The following is a 23,198-nucleotide window of genomic DNA, read 5'->3' on the forward strand; positions in this document are numbered from 1 at the left end:
CACCTCTGCGTCTGTTGCAGGAGCTGGTGGCGACCGGGCCCAACCAGCGCAACTGGCGCGGCATCCTGATCGCGCTGCTCGTGATCGTGGCCGTGCTCGGCCTGATCGTGTTCTCGATCGTGCTGCTGTCGCCGCCCGACGAAGGGCCCAGGGTGAAGGGCACGAAGTTCACGCTGGACGACGTGCTGAGTCCGCGCTTCCGGCCGCCCCCCTTCAACGGCACCTGGGTCTCCGGTGAGTACCCGCCGGCCCCGCACAGCACACTACATCTGTCCACCGGGCGGGCCAGCTCGCGGCCTCAGTACGGCTTGATGTATTCTGACTGATCCGCTACATAATCGTGTTCATACCTTATGGAGTAACTAGCTTAGCGCCCGCTGCTTCACTCGCATTTGCGTACTAATTACAGAAAATAATTTTATGAACATACATCAGGCCCCCTGAAAAATTAAAGATGCGTTTCTTTTTATCTGCAGTTCTGACAAAGTCGATTTGTCTTCCCGACTGTTAAACAGCCTTCTTCGACTTCGTTCACTGATTGCAACACATTCTAAACATTTCATGCTAATAATCATTGTTGTGTTGGCAGAAGAGCAAACACTGTCTTACTAGGGGAGGCCGAAATGCACGCGTTTTAGCTCACGCAGGCTGGCGTGAGGAGGGAAGGACTATACTGACGTGAGGTCTCGAACATGACAAAGAATTAGAATTCGGAAAGCGGACGTAATTAGTTTGATACTTAACTTTAATCCATTAATGATGAACGTCGCTCTTGACGGTACATGATTCACAATATTATCTGTTCAGATTATAGTAACTGAAAATGGCGCCTTGCTAGGTCGTAGCAAATGACGTAGCTGAAGGCTGCGCTAAACTGTCGTCTCTGCAAATGAGAGCGTATGTAGACAGTGAACCATCGCTAGCAAAGTCGGCGGTGACATCACAATCATTTTTGGGTTCAAGCTCTTTTTTCCATGTTTGCTTTGACACATATGTTTTTGGACAGGGTCCGCCTTTAGTAAAACACAAATTTGTTTTTTAATCCAAACATGTTTCACTGCAGTTGCAGCATCTTCAGTGGGCTTTTATTTTATGGCTGTTAAAGATAAAGAATATTACATACTGTTTTTATACATGGAGCTATTAATTTTTAAATCCTAATTACAGATATTTGAAAAGAAACCCACATGAAATTATGAATTCATATCTTTTTACCACATGGTGTGGTTTTTCTGATGTATTGTGTTTCTACAGTGACTGTTTTGTTTCAAAGTTTGTCAGCTGCAACCGCTTTTGGCTTAAACAATTTATCTACTTTAAGGTGTAAGTGGTTGCAGATGACAAACTGTGAAACAAAACAGTCACTGTAGAAACAAAATACATCACAAAAACCAACCACGTGGCAAAATGGTATGAATTCATAATTTGTTTTTTTTTTTAAATATCTGTAATTGTGATTTAAAAACTAATAGTTGCATGTGTACAAACAGTAAAGAATATTCTTTTTCTTTAACAGGTATAAAATAAAAGCCTACTGAAGATGCTGCAACTGCAGTGAAACATGTTTGGGTTAAAAAACAAAATTCTGTTTTGCTGAAGGGGGACCCTATCCAAAAACATATGTATTTCATGCTAATTAAGGCCAAAGATGCATTTGTGACCATAAATCGAGTCTGCAGCTGGAGTCTGAGGTTGTAGTTAATCCTGTTTTTAGACCTCCTGTGGTGATGGTTATGTAGAAACGTTTGTCCTGCAACAGATTCAACAACAGCAACAAATTAAAAATAGACTTCCATAGCTCACCATTCACTAATACGTCCAGTGGCTCATTCATCTGAATTTCCAGTGCCAGTTTTCAAAGAATTATCCTCTTTGGATGCATAGAAACGGTAGTCTTGTGAAAGTCGAAGTTACCTCAGCGAAAAAATTTTCCCAATGAGAATGATTTCATTCGCAAGAGATTCGAGCTCAGGAGTGGAATGACTTGGCACGAAATTTGAGACTATCCAGGAAAGCTTCAGAACTGTTAGCATCAGAACTGAGAGTGGAAAACCTGCTTGAAAAGTGAGCTGAGGTATCCTATTTTTGATCAAGAGAAAGTGCGTTCCTGTAGTACTTTCGAAGTGATAACGGATTTTTATATTGCTATAATGTATGTTGTTTAATGGACTATTTGATATTTCAGCTTATATCGCAAATGAATAGCGATTATTAGTCGATAAGTGCAGTCCCATTAGGCCATTCAGTTCGTTTGCTTGAATAATCTGAAGACATAAAATGAGTCATTGATTCCTTGCAATAGAGCATGCATCAATGGATCATCTGTGCTGATCTTAAAACGGTCTGTTTCCTCCTTGATTGAAATATGAGCAAAAAATTGCGTTTTCTACATAGCCATCTTTCTCACTTCCCGGAAAATCTTCGTGCAGTCAGTGATAAGCAGCATGTGTGATTCCATAAAGGTTCCAAGGTGATGGAGGCACTGTAAGAAGGTAGATGTGATGCAAATATGATGGCTGACTACTGTTGGAGAATCAGACGAGAGTGACCACTGATTAAATACTCCGGAAGAAGATATAAGCAAAAATTTTACCTTTTTTTTGCCGTTTGGTAAAGAAACGTTACTATTTGTATGAAAACAGTTTAGCTCTCAGTAATTATTACAGCGTTTGTATGAATTAAATTGTCCCTCATCTACAGAATATTTGGCATTTATTTTCCTTTGTATTTACATACTGTATGACTTTTGAAACAAAGAGAGGGTATTCTGTACGTTAAAAAAAGTGACTTGAAAGAAAAATATCTGCAGTTTTTTTTTCTTTTTTGATTCAGACACCAAAAGTTAGTCAAGAGCAAGTCACAGATCTAACACAATCAAACTGCTTTTCTCCAGTGTAATGGTTTATCTTGAAAAAAAAAATTTCACCCATTATTTCAGCCCTGTAGGGGTTTAATTTCTGAAAATTCTGAAACATACACTTTTTTAATTGCTGGCCGAGAAACCAAATACCAAATTCAGTAGATCTAGCTTCAAGACTGCCTTAATAGCGATATATTTTCAAAAAAAATTTCATCCTCTATTTCACCCTAGTAGGATTTCTACGTTATAAGGTCAACACTTACTCCAAATTTTTCATTTCCATTCTTAGTAGTTTTGGCTGGTTATTTATGAATCGGTGAATCAGTCTGAAAAGCTTTTAGGGGTGTTGCAGGGTAGCTTGTGCTGAGAAATAACTATTAATAAAAAAACTCGATACATTTCTGCGTCTCTGAGTTCATTGGCATTGACCGCAAACAGTCTCTGTCCCCAGAGACGTAGTCGCCAAACATCATCTTTGTTTGGTTTCCTAAAACCGAACAAGAGAGCGATGCAAAAATTTGACATAGAAAGATAGAGGGATCGAACTTCAGCCAAAGGCTAAACAATCTAGTGCGCAGTTATGTACGCTATGCCAACAACTGACATTGTATCTGACGGGTCGCTTGAATTTGTGCGTGCAACGGCCTGATTGGCTAACTTCAAAGCTAATTAACTCGGAATCGGCGCAACGTACCGAGTTCTTTTCTGGACAGTTATATCTTAGCTCAGTGTATCCGGCAGCACCCTGATAAGCTTTTCATAGCGTTTTCAAACACCCTTTATATACAGATGAATACGTAGTGACAATAGAAAACTTGTTTGGATGATTTAGTGTCACCTGAAGATGTTATTTTCCTTAATTAGATGTACGATTGCACAATGTCAGTTTTAGAGCTTTGCAAACTACAAACAATTCATCTATGGCTCATCGTAGCATTCAAGTCTATGCACCTGTGGTATTTAAACTTCATTCCCTGTATCGTGCGTGTCAGTGCAGGTGTTGTAATTGTCATAAGTTTGAAAACACTGCCTCGTTAGTATTTTTAAAATTACAAACATTTCACATCTCATCTCAGTCAACGTATATCGTATGCTTACGTGCATGTCTGGAAGACGAACCGCAGCTGCAAGAAATACTTCGAAATTTATTCGGAGACTACGATTTTATCACACCCATTAAAGCATTTACGACTGCGTGTCAATTGCGTTGACGCTTTTTCAAGTTCTAATGACGACTAGAAACCCAAAATCATTTATTCATACAAGTAAGTTAAAGTGTGACCACGCGTGCGAATTTGTAAGTTTTGTAAAAGTTCAGTTCTGAATGAAATAAAAATAAGCAGGAGGCAAATAAGACTGGCTTGGGAGAAAAGAAAGTGGCTGAAAAAATGTTAGAGGATGATAGCAGAGAAGTAAGAAAGAAATGTTTGGAATGACATCTTGGAAAATCAAGTTTTTTGCCGCCAACTGACATCGTATTGGCTCGATATTTCGATCGCGTAACTCGCAATCTTCAGCAGGTGCTTCCTGAGACGTGCAAGTACGACGTCGATTACCGACAGAAAACCCGATTTTTAAGACGACAGCATCTCAGCAGGAAAGCGTCAAGACCTGGTCTATGGAATGGTTAACTGTAAGAGGAGAAATATAAGAAAGAATGCAACACTCGTGGACAGGAACGTGAAAGAGGACAATAGGGTTGGTTGATTTGGGGGAGGGGTCAAATTAATGAGGTCATCGGTCCCATCGGATTAGGGAAGGATGGGGAAGGAAATCGGCCGTGCCCTGTCAAAGGATTCATCCCGGCACTTTGCCTGAAGCGATTTGGGAAATCACGGAAACCTAAATCAGGATGACCGGACACGGTTTTTAACCGTCGTCCACCCGAATGCGAGTCCAGTGTGCTAACCACGGCGCCACCAGGTTCGGTAGGTTAATAGAAGAGAAGATACTGTGGAAGGGTACTTTGAGCACTTGCTAAATCCAAACGGACTTGGAGATACAGGAAATAGACTAAAGGAGGTAGAAGTAAACTCTGGGGCGAAACGGACCTGACATGAAAAGAAATGGAAATGGCATTGGACAAGATGTAAGGCGGAAAGGCACCAGGATGGACGAGGTAAGTGTCGAAATGGTGAAAGCGGCAGAGGTGGTTGGGAAACAGTGGTTATATCGTGTGACGAGTGTTGTGTGGAATGAGAAGAAGACTGTAGAAGATTGGAAGGGGACACTAATTGTCCCTATGCTCAAGAAACTGGGTAGGAAGGATTATAGAAACTACAAGTGAGTCACTCTGATACCACACTGTGCCAAAGTATAGGAAAAGATCCTGGAGGGCAGGATCCGAACTCGGGTAGAGAACAAATTGAAAGAGAAATGGCTTGGCTTCAGACCTGGAAGTTCAACTTCTGTCCTCATACCTGTAGTGAAGCAGCCCCAGGAGCATCACTATGAATGTGGGGAGGACGTTGTAATGGCCTTTCTAGATATAGAAAACGCATTTGACAGTTTCTCTAGAAGAAAGGTATATGAGGCACTGGAAAAGAAGGGAGTGAAAAACGAGACAAGATGCCGAGTGGAGGATATATACTGTGGAAGTATGAGCTGTATGAAAGTGAGAATGAAAGGATGGGTTGATTTCAGCAAGCAAATGGTGTGAAACAAGGAAGTGCATTTTCATCTCTCCTCTTTATTCTAGTCTTGGATGAGAGGCTGGATACGACAAGATGAAAGCAATGGTGTCTGCGGATGACTGGTTGATCTGGGGAAGCAAGGAGGGGAAGATTCGGGAAACAACTGGATGTTTAGGAAGAAATTGTAAGACAATATGGAATAAAATTTAATGTAAACAAATGTTGGGTCCACATTACAACTAGAAAGAAAGATAGACCATCTAGTGGAATAAGGACTGGAGGTGAACAATTGATGAGGGTGTCAAGTACTTGGAAGCGTGATAGAGGAAAATGGAAGAAATCGTAAAGAGATCAGTGGCCTTGGCCAGCAGGCGGAACCATTCCTGCGAAGTGTTATGAGCCTGGTTTGGACCAAAGAAGCAAAGAATATATAGAAGTTATTAGATACCAGTACTGATCTATACATCTGAAATATGGGTGATGAAGAAAAGGGATGTATGTAGATTGCAGGCATTTGAAATGAAGGTCCTCAGAGTACAGTAGGAGTAACAAGGATATGTAGGATGAGGAATAGAAGGTTCAGGGAAATACTGAAAGAGGAACACTTGCAGATAACAATGGAAACATTAAGGCGAAGATAATATGGGCATCAAAAGATAGTGGAAAACAAGAGGATTCCTTAGAAGAAAATGAAATTGATTTGCGAAGGAAACGACGAAGAAGAAGACCAGATGATAGATGGCTGGAAGAGTGTGTTGAAAAGGAGGCGAGGAAGGAACCAAAGTAAACTCAGAAAGATTGTGGGAAAACAGGACTAGATGGCGAGGCGTATATTCCAAACAGGCCCAGCCTGGGGCTGGAAGCTGTTGGAGACGCTAATGATGATGTCAGCATTCGAAAGTATTGCCCACCAGAGAAGTTACAAGAGCCGCTCGGCCGCACTGCCATCCAGAATTGCGTTTCTGTACACGGTGACGCTAAGCCGCCCACCAAACCAAGTAGTGCCGCGCCGTCTCGGTACGTCAGCTGCCGGCTTTTGCGCCTGGATCCGCGCGCGCATTGAATCCCGGCAAACGGCCGTGCCGTGCGGGCTGCGTCAGGCCCTGCCACCTGTTGCTGGGCTGGTGATTATGCCAGCCCAGAACACCACAGCACAGCCTGATGGCGTTACGGACAGTTAGCCGAGCGGCGTTCCTTCTGCGAGCTGGCGTACGTGACGCACTGCCAGTGCACTCGCCTCGTCCGTTCAGAAGCTTGCCGTGTTTCTAAGCTCCTTTTCGCTATCTATCTCTAGAGAGAATGTCGCCGGCCGCGGTGGTCTAGCGGTTCTAGGCGCTCAGTCCGGAACCGCGCGACTGCTACGGTCGCAGGTTCGAATCCTGCCTCGGGCATGGATGTGTGTGATGTCCTTAGGTTAGTTAGATTTAGGTAGTTCTAAGTTCTAGGGGACTGATGACCACAGATGTTAAGTCCCATAGCGCTCAGAGCCATTTGAACCATTTTGCCAGAGAATGTCATAGGAACATTATTGGTAGGTTGCCAGGGGCCCGTACCACTGACTCATATCTTCTTAAACTTAATGTTTTATTGACGCATAGTATTTCAGCGTAAAGCAAAACTAAATTTTATTTCTAAAACTAGCTGAAAAACCCGCTTCGCTTGGTCATGAAGCCGGTGTTGTGTTGTCGTGGTCTTGTCTTGACTGTAGATATTTTAGTATGTGGTTCTCTTGGGCTGTGGCGTCGTCATGTGTGCAGATCTGTATGTAAATCGTTCTTGGTGTTACCAGAATATGCCAGATCTTATTTTGTTTGAGTAACACGACGTCGAAACTTCAATTCAGTTATCATACTCTGGTCACTTAGAAGAAAACAGATTATGAACCAACATCTCGCTTCAAGAGGAGACAGCTGGTTTAAATTTAATTTAAATAGTTCATAGTCACTGCATGCAATACTAATGAACTTTGCATTACACACGCTGCAGAACGGGCTGCGTGGACGTAATTATTAACCATCATTATTTTTAATTACAGGTTTGCAAAGTTTTCTGTCTTTCTTCTCTCTTGTTCTTTAGACAGTCCAATAAATATTCATCAACAAGTCATCAAGATGTTCCAGCTACCTCAAAGTTCACGTCCAACCAGTGATTATGACAGTCTGCTTTATTGAAATATTATACTAACACTTGAAATTAGATATCAATACTGTTAATTTTTGTTAATATTCACACTAAAATGCAGTTAATTTCACCTTTTACTTTTCACTTGATAATTCTGTTTAACGTCAAATATCGCAAATTTTGAATTCTAATCAGTAAAGAATCTTTCTTTCTCTTTAAATAAATTCAAGTCCCTGGAACTACATCTCTGGAGATGAAAATTACGCCGACTTGGAGCAGGTAATACTTCAGTAAAATGATCGGTACACTTTTTAAATAACTTTTTATATTTTCAGTACTTCACTCTACACAACACGTAATACTAGCAATCACAACCACAGTAATAACAGGACGGGAATCAGAGCAGCAACCGAAATAATAATAAGTATAGTAATGGGAATAGTATTGAGCTAACAATGATGGGTATGTGCATATATAAACAAAATGCGATATTACAGCTTTGTTTTTTATAACTTTATATTGCTAGTCATTTTACTTCCTTCTAATTGAAATTTTTACTTAAATATTTCAAATAATGCTAATTAAAAGTTATTATGAAAGAAAGAGTTACTAAAATATTTCCCTAAATTGACGAAAATGAGAGAGTGGTTGCAGTCGTTTCTTTCATTTGTTTTCTGAGGACATTCTACATTACTCGAGAACATTGTGAACATCGTAAAAATTAAAACGTTGAAACTCCACTTAATACACTGTTTGCTATCTCTAGCGTTCCAATTGCACTTAAATTGGATTCATTTTCTGTCCCTTTCACTTTCTCTTGGATTCTACGAATCGATTTCTAAAAGTACGAGGGCAATTTGTTTACTAAGGGTCGACCGCAAAATGTGAACCACAGCAAGCTTTGCGCAGATGTATAGGGCAGAGTTTCTGGTATACCCGTCGATCGCGTCACGTCGCTCTTTCCACTTATGAGCGCACTTTGTGTACGTAAAGACGCCTATAATGTAGTGTCAGCCGCCAAGTATGAGAGCCCGCTGGGAGATTTCGCCTGATTTCACGCAGTCCACATAACGTTTCTGTCGTACATTTGCTTCTTCGTGGCGGTCTTCAGCCGCACGTTACAGCGGCAATGATGACGCTCCTGTAGCGATTTCGCTGGGAAGTGTCTGATCACCGACCATCCAGCCCGGACTTAGTTCCCTCCGATTTTCATCTCTTTCCTAATATGAACCGCTAATTATGAAGGCAACATTTCGGCACCGACAACGAGCTGCAACCCAACGTAGAAAATTCGGGAAAAGCACAGACGACTGTCTTATATGACGAGGGTGTTGCAAGCTAGTTACCACCCAACGACAAACGTCCACGCAGGAGCGGCGACAGCTTAGAGAAGTAGCTGGAAGGTGTAACTAACTGTTGTAAATAAAACATTTTTGATTTTTACTGTGATTCGAGCTGCGAGGTACCACTAGCACGACAGGATAATGAAACTTTCTACAACATTCTCCAAGATCTGGAAAATTCTGGAATGTTCTCGACCACTCCTATTTTAAACGAGCTTCTGAGAACGAGTGCAGATTGTCCGTGTTTTGGCCTGACTGGCTAGCGCTCATGTACATTTACAGCTATTGTCGTAGCTTTTGTTAACAGCGAATTTGTAGTGAAGCTTCACCACGCCATTAGCTCTACAGTCGCCTGTTCCACTTTTAATTTGCGACCGTTACGACTGGTCGTTTATTAGTTAGCCTAAGGTCTGCCACACAGGTGGGAGGAGCGACCAACCGTGACTGCGGCCGCAGTTTGTGTAAGTACGCAGTGTTTGGTTCAGTTGAGTCCGCTTTTTCTAAACGAGTTTCTGACAAGAAGTGAACACTACCTGTATTTTAGATTGACTGCTGTTTATTTACATTCAGAGCTTCCTTGTTCATTTCTTGCAGCAGCTTTTGTGAAAGCCACCCTCTAGTGACAAGTAACTGTACATACACCTCTTGTCAGCAGTGCTATTTAATTCTGATTTAAGAGCTTGCGAATATTGTGATATCAGGCTATCTGATGGTTCGATGCGTGGAGCTACAGAATCCTCTCCTGTACCAGTTGCAACATACATTATCAATTACTTGCTGGATGTATTCCAATCTGTCTTCCTCTACAGTTTCTACCCTCTACAGCTCCCTCTAGTACCATGGAAGTTATTCACTGAAGTCTGGACACATGTCCTGTCACCCGACCTCTTCTACATTTCGGCATTTTCCATATTTTCATGTATTCCAATCCTCTCCGATTCTGCGGAGTACCTTCTCACCCCTTACCTTATCAGTCCACCTGATTTTCAATATTCTTTTCTAGCACTACGTCTCAAATGCTTCGATTCTCCTTTGTTCCGGCTTTCCCACAGTACATGTTTCACTACCGTACATTGCTGTGCTCAAAGCGAACATTCTCAAAAATATCTTCCTCAAATTAAAGCTTATGTTTGATAGCAGTAGATTACTCTTGGGTAGGAATGCCCTTTACGCCAGTTCTAGTCTGTTTCTTATATCCATCATGGGTTACTTTGCTTTCTAGCTTGCATAATTCCTTAACTTCATGTACTTCGTGATCCCCAGTTCTGATGTTAATTTTCTCGCTGTTCTCATTTCTGCTACTTCTCATTACTTTCGCTTTTCTTCGATCTCCTGGCAGTACATACTCTTTGCCCATTAGACTGTTCATTCCATTCAACAAATCCTATAATTCTTCTTCACTTCCACTGAGGATAACAGTGTCATTAGCGAATCTTATGATTGATATACTTTCATTCTGAATTTTGCTACTTCGATGTGTAAGTGGAACAGTAGTGGAGAAAGGCTACATCCCTGACCAAGACCCTTTCCAATCCGAGCACTTCGTTCTTGGTCTTCTAGTTTTATTTTCCCTCTTGGTTCTTGTACATATTGTATGTTAACCATCGTTCCCTATACCTTACCCCTAATTTTCTCAGAATTTCAAATATCTTCCCCATTTTATACTGTTAAACGGTTTCTTCAGGCCGACAAATGTTATTCTCTCAGCAACTTGGATACATGAGCTATTAAGCTGATCGTGCGATAATTCTCGCACTTTTCCGCTCTTGCTATCTCCATAATTGCGTGGATGATGTTTCTTAGGAAGTCTGATGGTATATAGGCAGTCTCATATATATTTACTATTAAAAAGAGTAGGAACCTCTTTCTGCTGGAGTAGTAGTGATTCCCCAGCAGAAAGAGATTCCTACTCAATATTCTGAAGATGACCGCAGTAGTGGTCGAAACCGGTCACCTTAATAAATAAATCGTGATCAAGACTATTTTTAATAGTAAATATTTGTAACTCATTGATCACTGCTACTCCCATAATGTATTTAAAAGTAATTAGTCTCATATATTGTCACACTAACATAAACGTAACTGGATCTTGCAGTTATCGAGTGTGAGTCTGCGGCCGGTCGATGAATTCCAACAGCCGTCACTTGAATAGCTTGCTTTTAGACTACCAGGTTCGACTCCTCGATACAGTTATCTTCAGGCCCTGTACAGTAAAAATTACTGAACATCAGACAAACACATATTAAAATGTCATACATAGTATTATACAAACGGAACAGAGGATACAAGTAAAAATTTGTAAGTAAAAGGAAGCCAGTAATGAACTAATACACTCAGTATACAGTCAATAATATGCTGTGAATATATAACACACACTCATGTTCAGAAAAAACAGAACACTTTGAATGACTAGAGATAGGACTTTCATATTCACAGGACATGCACTTTAGTATGTTCTGCAGAAATGGTAAGCATTTGCTCCATGTCCGCAAGCGGGTTAAAGGCCAACGTCGATATCGTGGCGCAACACCGGTAAAACGTGCCTGGGCTCTCGTTGTAGCTTTAAACCGAAGGTAATGGACCAGTGTGACTTGATCAGACGTGTAGAATGCCTCGCAGACGTATGAGCGAACCGTACTGTCAAGTCAGTGAGTTTGAAACAGGGCGCATCATTGGCATGAGAGAATATGATGCATCTATCCGGGAAACTACTGTTGCCGGCCGGAGTGGCCGTGCGGTTATAGGCGCTACAGTCTGGAGCCGAGTGACCGCTACGGTCGCAGGTTCGAATCCTGCCACGGGCATGGATGTGTTTGATGTCCTTAGGTTAGTTAGGTTTAATTAGTTCTAAGTTCGAGGCGACTGATGACCTCAGAAGTTTAATCGCATAGTGCTCATAGCCATTTGAACCATTTTTGAAACTACTGCTCTTGTGGGACGAAGTGTTTCGGCAATGCAACAGATTGTGCCGAATGGTTCACGGAAAGCCGTAGAACGCGATGAGATGGGTCAGGTCGCACACCCTAAGAAGATCGACACCTGATGCGAATAGCATTGCAAGACGTATCTGCGTCCTCCTAGGCTCTGCCGCAACAGTGGAACCCATCATACGCTATGAAGGGTGACAGTCCGTCGACGCTTCTTACGGCACGGGTTACGTGGGTGTCGTCCACTTCTCTGCCTACCTTTGACGAGTGTGCAGAAAGATGCTAGACAGCAATGGTGTATAGAAGGACGTCACTGAGGACACGCATGGCATCAGGTAGTGTTTCCGGACGGATCCAGTACCTATTTGTTTGAAAATGATGACCTCATTTTGGTTCTCCTCAGAGAGAGGGAGCAGCATCACTGTGACTGCATTCTTACAAGACATACAGCGTCACCTCAAGGCCTTACGGTGTTGGGTGCTGTTGAGTACAACCACAAATCACAGTTTCCCTGTTCGTCCATTACGGCGACGGGACATCAGCTGGTAGGTACTTTTCAATTCAATAAACTTTACCAGCAGCCGTAAACTTTAAGATATTGTATTTTATTCTGAAAGCAACCAGTTCGGAAATTCATTTTGCCATGTTCAGGCCCCATACGCTTTTTTCAAATCAACGAACTTACCGTATAACGCCATAAAACTGGATATCGTGAATTCCAATCGTTATGCAGCTGCTTCATATGAAAGCATGACAGCGCGACTGTACATTTTCGTATTAAACAGCTGCGCAACGACTGGAATTCACGATATCCAGTTTCATGACAAAATGAATTGCCGAAACTGGTTGCTTTCAGAATAAAATAAAATATCTTAATGTGTACGGCTGTTCTGTGCCTCGTGATGACTGGGTGTTGTGTGATGTCCTTAGGTTAGTTAGGTTTAAGTAGTTCTAAGTTCTAGGGGACTGATGACCATAGATGTTAAGTCCCATAGTGCTCAGAGCCATTTGAACCATTTTTGGTACGGCTGTTGGTAAAGTTGATTGAATTGGAAACAAATCACATTTGGTGGCCGTCCAGGGCATTGTGACCTACATGAATGTCACACTGCGACTTGTAGATATACAGCTACACCCTTTCTGCACAACACTTTAGACGCCATTTTTCAACAGGACAATGCACGACCAGATGTTGCTGCACGAACATATGCCTTCTTTGTATCACAGTACGTCAGCCTTTTGCCCTTGCGCGCCAGATCACAGACCTGACGCCAATCGAAAATGTGTGGGATATGGTGAAGCGACGGGTGCAGTGCTGTGACCCAATGCCAACCACCACAGATGAGCTCTGCAACCAGGTGAATGCAACATGGATGTGTATATCAGAGGACGACATTCGTGCCTTATACGTGTCGATGCCATCATGCGTGGAACAAGTTATCACGGCCCAACGTCGACCTTGTGACTGCTAGGGAAAAGGCCACATGCTGAACCGAGGTGACTGAAATGCTAATCTACACTACTGGCCATTAAAATTGCTACACCACGAAGATAACGTGTTGCAGACTCGAAATATAACCGACAGGAATAATATGCTGTGATATCCAAATGATTAGCTTTTCATAGCATTCACACAAGGTTGGCGCCGGTGGCTACACCTACAACGTGCTGACATGAGGGAAATTTCCAACCGATTTCTCATACACAAACAGCAGTTGACCGGCGTTGCCTGATGAAACATTGTTGTGATGCCTCGTATAAGGAGGAGAAATGCGTACCATTACGTTTCCGACTTTGATAAAGGTCGGATTGTAGCCTATCGCGATTGCGGTTTATCGTATCGCGACATTGCTGCTCGCGTTAGTCGAGATCCAATGACTGTTAGGAGAATATGGAATCGGTGGGTGAACAGATGGGGACGTTTGCAAGACAACAACCATCTGCACGAACAGTTCGACGACGTTTGCAGCAACATGGGCTATCAGCTCGGAGACCATGGCTGCGGTTACCCTTGACGCTGCATCACAGACAGGAGCGCCTGCGATGGTGTAGTCAACGACGAACCTGGGTGCACGAATGGCAAAATGTCATTTTTTCGGATGATTCCAGGTTCTGTTTACAGCATCATGATGGTCGCATCCGTGTTTGGCTACATCGCGGTGAACGCACATAGGAAGCGTGTATTCGTCATCGCCATACTGGCGTATCAACCGGCGTGGTGGTATGGTGTGCCATTGGTTACACGTCTCGGTCACCTCTTGTTCGCATTGACGGCACTTTGAACAGTGGACGTTACATTTCAGATGTGTTACGACCCGAGGCTCTACCCTTCATTCGATCCCTGCGAAGCCCTACATTTCCTTTACGGGCCTTTCAGGATTCAGAAAATGTTCGACTGCTGTCCTGGCCAGCACGTTCTCTAGATCTCTCACCAATTGAAAACGTCTGGTCAATGGTGGCGGAGTAACTGGCTCGTCACAATACGCCAGTCACTATTCTTGATGAACTGTGGTATCGTGTTGAAGCTGCATGGGCGGCTGTACCTGTACACGCCATCCAAGCTCTGTTTGACTCAATGCCCCGGCGTATCAAGGCCGTTGTTACGGCCGGAGGTGGTTGTTCTGGGTACTTATTTCTCAGGATCTATGCACCCAAATTGCGTGAAAATGTAATCACATGTCAGTTTTAGTATAATATATTTGTCCAATGAATACCCGTTTATCATCTGCATTTCTTCTTTGTGTAGCGATTTTAATGGCCAGTAGTGTACCAACGTATATGTCCTGTGGACATGAACGGTCTTATCTAGTCGTTCAGGGAGTTCTGTTTCTTCTGAAATTGAGGGTACTTATACCCCTAAGACTCTGTACATACTTGAAAATAGTGAGAGTAGTACTAAAACTTCTGAAGCACTGAGGTCGAGTAGATTATACGGAGGTGGCAGCGTAATTAAACGCTTGGCGAGGCTGGACACTACGCTCGAGAGACAAAGCGCTCGGCGTGGTCGCCGTATTCGCAGCAGCAGCCGCCGCTCTACGCAGCGCGTTGGCCGTAAAGCAGGCGTCTGGCAGGTAACGGCGAGTCGTGATACATCGCGCCGGCCCCTAGGAGCCGCAGCCGACACCTCCTCAGCGTGCGCCGCCGGGCTCCGGCCGCGGCGATAAATTCCGGGAATCTCCGCTAATCCTGAGCTGAGCTGAGCGCCGGCAGGGGGACACGCCGCCTCTGAGGGCAGCCTGTCTTTCCAGCCTGCTGCAGCAGCCGGCAACACTGCGCTACCTGGCACACGTTGTGCCCTCATAAAGAGGGACGGCAAAATAAACCTGATTTCGAAGATATCATGCACCTTAAGGATAGGCGTCCAACTTACATCTTCCACACTTGCGGCAGATGACGTAAGTTGAGTTTTAAAGTGCATGAAATACCCTGCCGGAAGAAAGAAACAGCAAAAAAAAAAAAAATGTTCAAAGGCGTGTGAAATCTTATGGGACTTAACTGCTAAGGTCATTAGTCCCTAAACTTACACACTACTTAACCTAAATTATCCAAAGGACAAACACACACAACCATGCCTGAGGGGGGACTCGAACCTCCGCCGGGATCAGCCGCACAGTTCATGACTGCAGCGCCTGAGATTGCTCGGCTAATACCGCGTGGCAATGAAACACCCTAAAATACTGTTTTCCGAGGCACCTTTGCACAGGGCGATTATAATTAAAGTTAAACATTCAAACCGCTGTAGAAGTAACCCGCTGGTCAGAATGGCGTCAAAGTGCAACGGTATTTTATCGGAGAAAAGGGAAAACGTATGGCAGAAGAAAAATAGTTACACAATGTAGCAATAGATGGCCCTGTAAGCATCATAATTTAATAACAGTCGACTACAAATGACAAATGAATCATATAACAAGTCCTACGGTGTACGCTTCACGTTAAACAGACTGTACTACTCAGTGTGCATGGGTGTACAGGTCTAATACTGTTAGTTACGTAAGCCCAGACACAATGGCAGTTTCAAATCACATAGGATGGGAAAAATCGGTTTTCAATTCTCCTGAGGCCAAAAGTCACATATAAAGCATCACTCACTTCGCTTTTTAACTATCCTGAGGGCAAAAACCGCACAAAAAGCGTCAATCACATCGGGTCTTAATTATTCAGAATGCTTCAAATGGCTTTGAGCACTATGCGACAACTTCTGAGGTCATCAGTCCCCTAGAACTTAGAACCACTTAAACCTAACTAACCTAAGAACATCACACACATCCATGCCCGAGGCAGGATTCGAACCTGCGACCGTAGCGGTCACGCGGTTCTAGACTGTAGCGCCTAGAACCGCTCGGTCACCCCGGCCGGCGGTTTTAATTGTCCTGAGACCAAAAACCGCATATAAACCATCAATCAAAATCGAATCGGATTATTAATTTCCGTGTGACTGGCGTAAAACATGTTCAGTATGTTGTCTACCGTTTTCTGCAACAAGTTGAAATCGAGAAACGGCATGTTCCACAACTGATCGAAGTTTGGCCGGGATCACGTTCAGAATGTGTTGCGTAATGCGTGCCTTCACTGCAGCTAAGTTTGCAATCGGAACACTGATCACAACTTCTTTCAGATAGCCTTACATCCAGAAGTCACAAGGATTAGGTGATCGAGACGGCCAGGCTATAGGGAAAAAGCGGCTGATAATTCCAGCATTTCCAAAATGGCGCTTCAGCAGGAACTTAACTGGATTTTCAATGTGTGGAGGAGCGCCATCTAGCATAAAAATGATGCCATCCACACGTCCACGGTGTTGAAGAGCTGGAATGATGTGGTTGCGAAAAAGACACCCGTAGCGCTTACCAGTAACGGTACAGGTAACAGGACCGGAAGCACCTCTCTCTTCGAAAAAATATGGCCCTACAATAAATGATGCCGTAAACCCACAGCACACAGTGACCTTTTGGGGATGAAGTGGTACTAGCTGATTTGCATGTGGATTTTCCGTTGCCCATACTCGACAATTCTCTATGTTGGCATATCCTGTCAAGTGGAAGTGGGCATCGTCTGTCCACAAAATCTTCCACGGCCAATCGTTGTCCACTTCCATGCGAGCAAGAAATTCTAAAGCAGAGGTCTCTCTTGCTGGCAGGTCATCAGGAAGCAACTCGTGTACATGGGTGATTTTGAATGGATAGTGAAGACGTATGTTTCGTAGGAATTACCCGTGCTCACGGGTATGTCCAATTTTCCGGCAATTCTCCATGCACTACACGTTTGCACACCACCACTCGTCTCCTCCTGCATTGCTGTGGCCGCTGCTTCCACTGACGTCGAATCAATTCGCTTCCTCCCTCTACCATGTCACACACCAAAAGATCCCGTCTTTTCGAATTTACGAATCATTTTCTCCATCGCTTCCTCCCTCTATCAGGTTGCACACCAAAAGAACCCGTCTTTTCGAATTTCCGAATCATTTACTCCAGACCCACGGCAGTCATCGGACCAACGCCTTTTTTCAAAGCCTTCAGTGTTCTGAACTTCTGCAGAGCGAGGTGTGCACATTCACCACAGCCGTAATGCAGCTTTACAAGCAGAGCGTGATTCTGCATTGAGACAGTCGTGGCGAATGTCGTAAAGGAGAAAAAGCCGTGCACTCGGCTTGTTTATACCAATTTCAATGGGTCGTGCTCATGACAGGTGTTTTCACTTACGTACTCTGGTGCATACAGCGCTATCTATTGATCAATTTCCACGCTATTTTTTTCTTCTGCCATACGTTTTCCCCCTCTTCCGATAATATTCCGTTGCGATTTGACGTCATTCTGAGCAGTGGTGTTATTTATACAGAATTTTGAAAGTTTAATTTTAATTATGAGTACCCTGTATAATATGTGCATAGTAATGGGCTCCAGTGTTAGTGATCCTTTTGTCACTGACATCGGCGATCAGATGACGTTGTGTAGGCCCTTCTGTGCACCCTCTGTTTCGACTCTGCAGGCGGTAACTGTCCTGAGTTTAGAGATGAACAGTGCTTGCAACAATCACTCTAGGGTACAGCCATGTTCCACCAACGAGTTCGTACTCCTGCTGTACAAATTTATCCATTTTAACGGGCTCCTATTGTGGGTCTGCAAGAAGCTGTATGGACTTATCAACGGACTGCCGCACGTGTTGGACAAAATGTGTCGCTGGTGTGTCACTGTTTTCACCAGTTCTCTGTGGAATATTCCTGCACGTGTAGACCAGACGTCAGCGTATGCAGACGTGCGTCAAAGTAGGCACACTGTGCGAGCAGCAGTGACCGACCGAACATCATCCGAGAAAGAAATCTGGGTACATGCTACACCTGCAATGTCACTGAGCGGCCATTGAGAACTGGCTGCTTGTAGCAGGATTAACATCAAGTGTTGTTGTAGCCTGGTTACCATTGACAGCACCACATCGCCAAACACGGCTACTCTGGTGTCGGAAAGAGTCGATTGGAGAGCGGAATGGCGCTGTATTGTCTTCAGTGATAAGAGTGGCTTTTGCCTCTATGCAAGTGATGGACGTACACGTGTCCGGCCCAGAGCTGGTGGCGGCCTATTATGGAGTGCATTCTCCCTCGACACACAAGTTCACGAGCCTTCGTGCTGTGGGCAACCTCACGATCACATTTGTTGCTTCCGCAAGGTAAAGTAAACAGTGTCAGCTCATACTGCACGGTTGTTAGCCTTGTTCTACTGCCTGTTCTTCGACGGGAAGGTGATATGCTTTTTCAGGAGGACAATGCGCATCAACACATGGTTGTTGCAATGCGGTGTGCACTTCGTGGTGTACAACTGCCTTAGCTAGTAAGATAAGCAGATTTCTATCGAGCTGAACACACATGGGACACGATAAAGCGGCAACTTACTCGTTTTCTAGAGCCTGCAATAACCATTGACGAACTGCAACAAGAGGTGTGAAATGCATGGGTCAATCTATCGTAGGATGCCTTGCGGGACCTATACGGTAGTTTTCATCTGAGAGTGCACTCCTACACTGCCACCAAATGGGGGGAGGGGAGGGGGGATCAATTTGTATCAATGCATCTGTTTCGACAACCTTTACTGTGACATGTGTCCTGATTTCATCCATTGCTAATGGTTTTTGAAAGCCTGCGACTGTGAAAACAATAGGTTTGTTTATAAACAAATCTTCTGCTACCAGTCACGATTTTTCTTTATTTTACTTTTTGCGCGACGCGTTTCGGGAAATGATTCCCATTTTCAAGTGCGTTTTTTTCTATGTATTAAGCCATTTCTATTGATGTTGTCAATGTGTGAGAGTCTGCTTGGTTTCGTTGACTTTTCTGCAATATATAAGAAACACGCGATTTTTTAGCTGGGTATCGATTCTTCTGGTGAAGTTAGTGGCGAAATTTAGATTAATTTGTACTTACAGTTTATTAATGGTCCATGTGTGCAGAGTCCCACACACACTAAACACCACACACAACTTGTTGTACACTTTACAAATCGAAAATATCTTATTTAAACAAAACAGTTACAAAGATCTTCTTACAGAAAGTTCACAGAGATAACATTATAGGTCTTCCACAGATTGTAATATGCTTTTGTACAGAGGTTATTTATCTTAACAATATGGCTCATAAACTACTTATATCGATTGCACAGTTGTGCTTATTTCTATGTTTTACTTTTTTTATTTAAGTATACTATCGAAACATGTGAAGAAATTCACTGATTCGCTTTCAGTTTTTCGTTTAATATTTTACCTTCATATTTTCTGTAACGTGACTATATCTCCAGTTCTTCTAGCAAATCCATTTTATGTCTTTTCTTTAGTCGGTACTTTGACATTTTCCTCTATTTTTCCAAATTGCTGTCAACGAAATGAAGCAGACTTTCACACATTTCCAACATCGATATAAATGGCTTAACACACACAAAAACCGTACTTGAAAATGGGAATCATTTCCCGAAACGCGTCGTGCGAAAAGTAAAATAAAGAAAAATCGTGACTTGCAGCAGAAGATTTATTTATAAACAAACCTATTGTGGCATTTGTGTTTCATTTGGTTTGAATTTGTCATGATAAACTCCTGCAATGATTAACTTCCTGTCTTGAGGAAGTTGTATTTTTCCTGGCAGTACGTTTTCTCTGAGGGTTGTATTTTTTGCAGACCCTGTATTAAAAACTACAATCCTTAGTGTTTCAATTTCTTCGATGCCGACCTTCAGAGCTTCGTCCGATGAAGTAATCGTTTCTTCGCTAAATACATTGTGTCAGCCTCCATCCAAGGACTGCGTTTAGGCAGCATGATAGAGGCCTGTACCATTAAGGAGACAACACCACAAAAATTAAAAATCAGAAAATTCTCTGGTTCAGGCCACCTTATATTCGTAAAACTTGAGTTTTTTTTTTAATTCAAAATTTCGGCTGGGTTTTCCAGTGCATTGCTTGTCATATATTGAGGACTTACGACTTATTCATTATTCAGATGGGCCACTTCAAAACCAGTGACAGCACTCAGAGACAGGAAACCAGAGACATAATACAGGTGGCAGCTGCAATTGATAGCGCTTGCGTTACACGAGGAAAACAGTAACGAAAAAAGGTTGTGAATTACAGACGCTCTGTACAGCTCTCCCAGGGTAGACGTTTCAGTTCAGGTTATTTACTGGTGGTTCCAGACATCCTCTAAACTCTGTTGTAAGGTGCCATAGTAAACTGTATCTCATACAGATTCATCCTAGTATACAGCAAGTACGATTCTTTCTTCTGAGGATCACAAAGTCAGTGAATTGACACAGGTCGGAGTGAGATGGGTCAGATGGATAATGCGTAAAAACTGCTGAAGTATCAGTCGTGAGACAGGTCTCCACCTTGAGAGCGAAACTAAGTGAGGTATAGCAGTGTTGCTATAAGACGTACAACAAAGGTCAGTGACTTTAGCTTTCAACTAAGTGCTGTTGCTGCCAGACAGGGAATTTGTTTATGCAAAACCCAGGAACACTCCTCCTACAGAGTAGGAGAAGGGGAAGGAACCGAACGTGGATGCTTCACGGCAATAGATAGGTGCAAAACCTCATTTCAGAGAGGCCGCTGTCTGTAAAATGCGCTGCCAGAACAATTAAGACTCATTAAAATTACAATCAATAAAAAAAACCTGAATAGCCATCTTTTGCACTGCGGACCACTGCTAGCCGTGCAGAAAGAGAGCCAGTTAGGTTCTGGAAGATACCGACAGGACTGTGGAGTCACGCCGACTGCACTGACGTGGCCACCTGCGCCAGGTTTCTCGGTTGAGGATCCATCGCGCGAACAGCCCGAGCGAGGTTGTCGTACACGTTCTAGATTCGGTTTAAATTCGGGCAGTTTGGTGGCCAGGACAGTAAACTCATCGTGGTGCTCTTCAAACCACGCCCGTACACTGCGAGTGTACACGTTACAGCGCCCCGGTCGTAGATGCCATCGCATCAAGGAAAAAGCAGACTACATGTACGGGTTACATGGTCCTCAAGGATAGATGCATACATCTGTTGATCCACTGCGCCTACAAAATGGCTATATCACCCAGGAAACGCTGCGAAATCGTTCTCCCGGTCATAACATTTTTTTCTGCTGCCTGGGCCGCTTCGAATATTGCGCACGACAGTAACCACCTGTCTGGAGTGGCATAAAATGTCATTCATCAAAAATGTGACCGCAGCGGCTGTTCACCCCTGTCATCTATAGGTCATCCATTGTGCACGACCACTGCCTCGGCGCCCGTTTTCGATAATGTCATTTTGCCATCCTTGGCATACATTAACGACGGCAGCACGCGAACAGACTACAAACTTAGTCCTGTCTGAAATGCTTCCATCCTTTGACCGAGAGCCAGTGATCATGCCCTTCTTCACCTCAGATAAATCTCTCCGTTTCTGCATTACAACGACTGCACTGTATCCGCGTCCCCCGGACATTCTTTATACACCCGCCTCTGCTAGTTCTGCCACCTGACGTCTCTAAGCTGTTATTACACGTTAATGTCGAACGTAGGTGGTGGTCACATCAATGCGAACAGGCTGTGTATGCTGTATTAGAATCAAATATACACTACTGACCATTAAAATTGCTACACCAAGAAAAAATGCAGATGATAAACGGGTATTCATAGAACAAATATATCATACTAGAACTTACATGTGATTACATTTTCACACAGTTTGGGTGCATAGATTCTGAGAAATCAGTACCCAGAACAACCACCTCTGGCCGTAATAACGGCCTTGATACGTCTGGGCACTGAGTCAAACAGAGCTTGGATGGCGTGTACAGGTACAGCTGCCCATGCAGCTTCAACACGATACCACATTTGACCAGACATTTTCAATTGGTGAAAGATCTGGAGAATGTGCTGACCAGGGCAGCAGTCGAACATTTTCTGTATCCAGAAAGGCCCGTACAGGACCTGCAAAATGCGGTCGTGCATTATGCTGCTGAAATGTAGGGTTTCTCAAGGATCGAAGAAGGGTAGAGCCGCGGGTCGTAACACATCTGAAATGTAACGTCCACTGTTCAAAGTGGCGTCGCTGCGAACAGGAGCTGACGGAGACGTGTAACCAATGGCACCCCATATCATCACGCCGGGTGATACGCTAGTATGGCGATGACGAATACACGCTTCCTATGTGCGTTCACCACGATGTTGCCGAACACGGATGCGACCATAATGATGCTGTAGACAGAACCTGGATTCATCCGAAAAAATGACGTTTTGCCATTCGTGCACACAGGTTCGTCGTTGAGTACACCATCGCAGGCGCTCCTGTCTCTGATGGAGCGTCAAGGGTAGCCGCAGCCATGGTCTCCGAGCTGATAAACGTCGTCGGACTGTTCGTGCAGATGGTTGTTGTCTTGCAAACGTCCCCATCTGTTGACTCAGGGATCGAGACGTGGTTGCACGGTCCGTTACAGCCATGCGGATAAGATGCCTGTCATCTCGACTGTTAGTGATACGAGGCCGTTGGGACCCAGCACGGCGTTCCGTATTACCCTCCTGAGCCCACCGATTCCATATTCTGCTAACAGTCATTGGATTTCGACCAACGCGAGCAGCAATGTGGCGATACGATAAACAGTAATCGCGATAGGCGTCATCTTCGTGGTGTAGCAATTTTAATGGTCAGTAGTGTAGATGAAGTATGCTTCATTGATACATTACCTGCATATCTCCAACTAACTGTGTGCTTATACACAGGGAGTTAACAGAGCCCACGTTATACTATTTAACAACGAAATTCACGTATTGCTAGAAGAGTTTACATGTATCAGAGTTCCTGCAGACACAGCTCTGCTG

General features: G+C 43.6%; 1 protein-coding gene across 1 annotated transcript in view; it reads left to right on the plus strand.

Annotated features, from left to right (window-relative positions):
* The window catches only part of LOC126416993 (inactive dipeptidyl peptidase 10-like), a 1,159,463-nt gene that overhangs the window by 397,804 nt on the left and 738,461 nt on the right, over nucleotides 1–23,198 (plus strand). Inside the window, exon 2 of the mRNA XM_050084879.1 lies at nucleotides 21–234. Coding sequence (XP_049940836.1) covers nucleotides 21–234 — 214 coding nt within the window. The remainder of the gene's footprint in view (nucleotides 1–20; nucleotides 235–23,198) is intronic.

This window comes from Schistocerca serialis, chromosome 8, assembly GCF_023864345.2.
Source record: "Schistocerca serialis cubense isolate TAMUIC-IGC-003099 chromosome 8, iqSchSeri2.2, whole genome shotgun sequence".
In the NCBI taxonomy this organism is placed as follows: Eukaryota; Metazoa; Arthropoda; class Insecta; order Orthoptera; family Acrididae; genus Schistocerca; species Schistocerca serialis.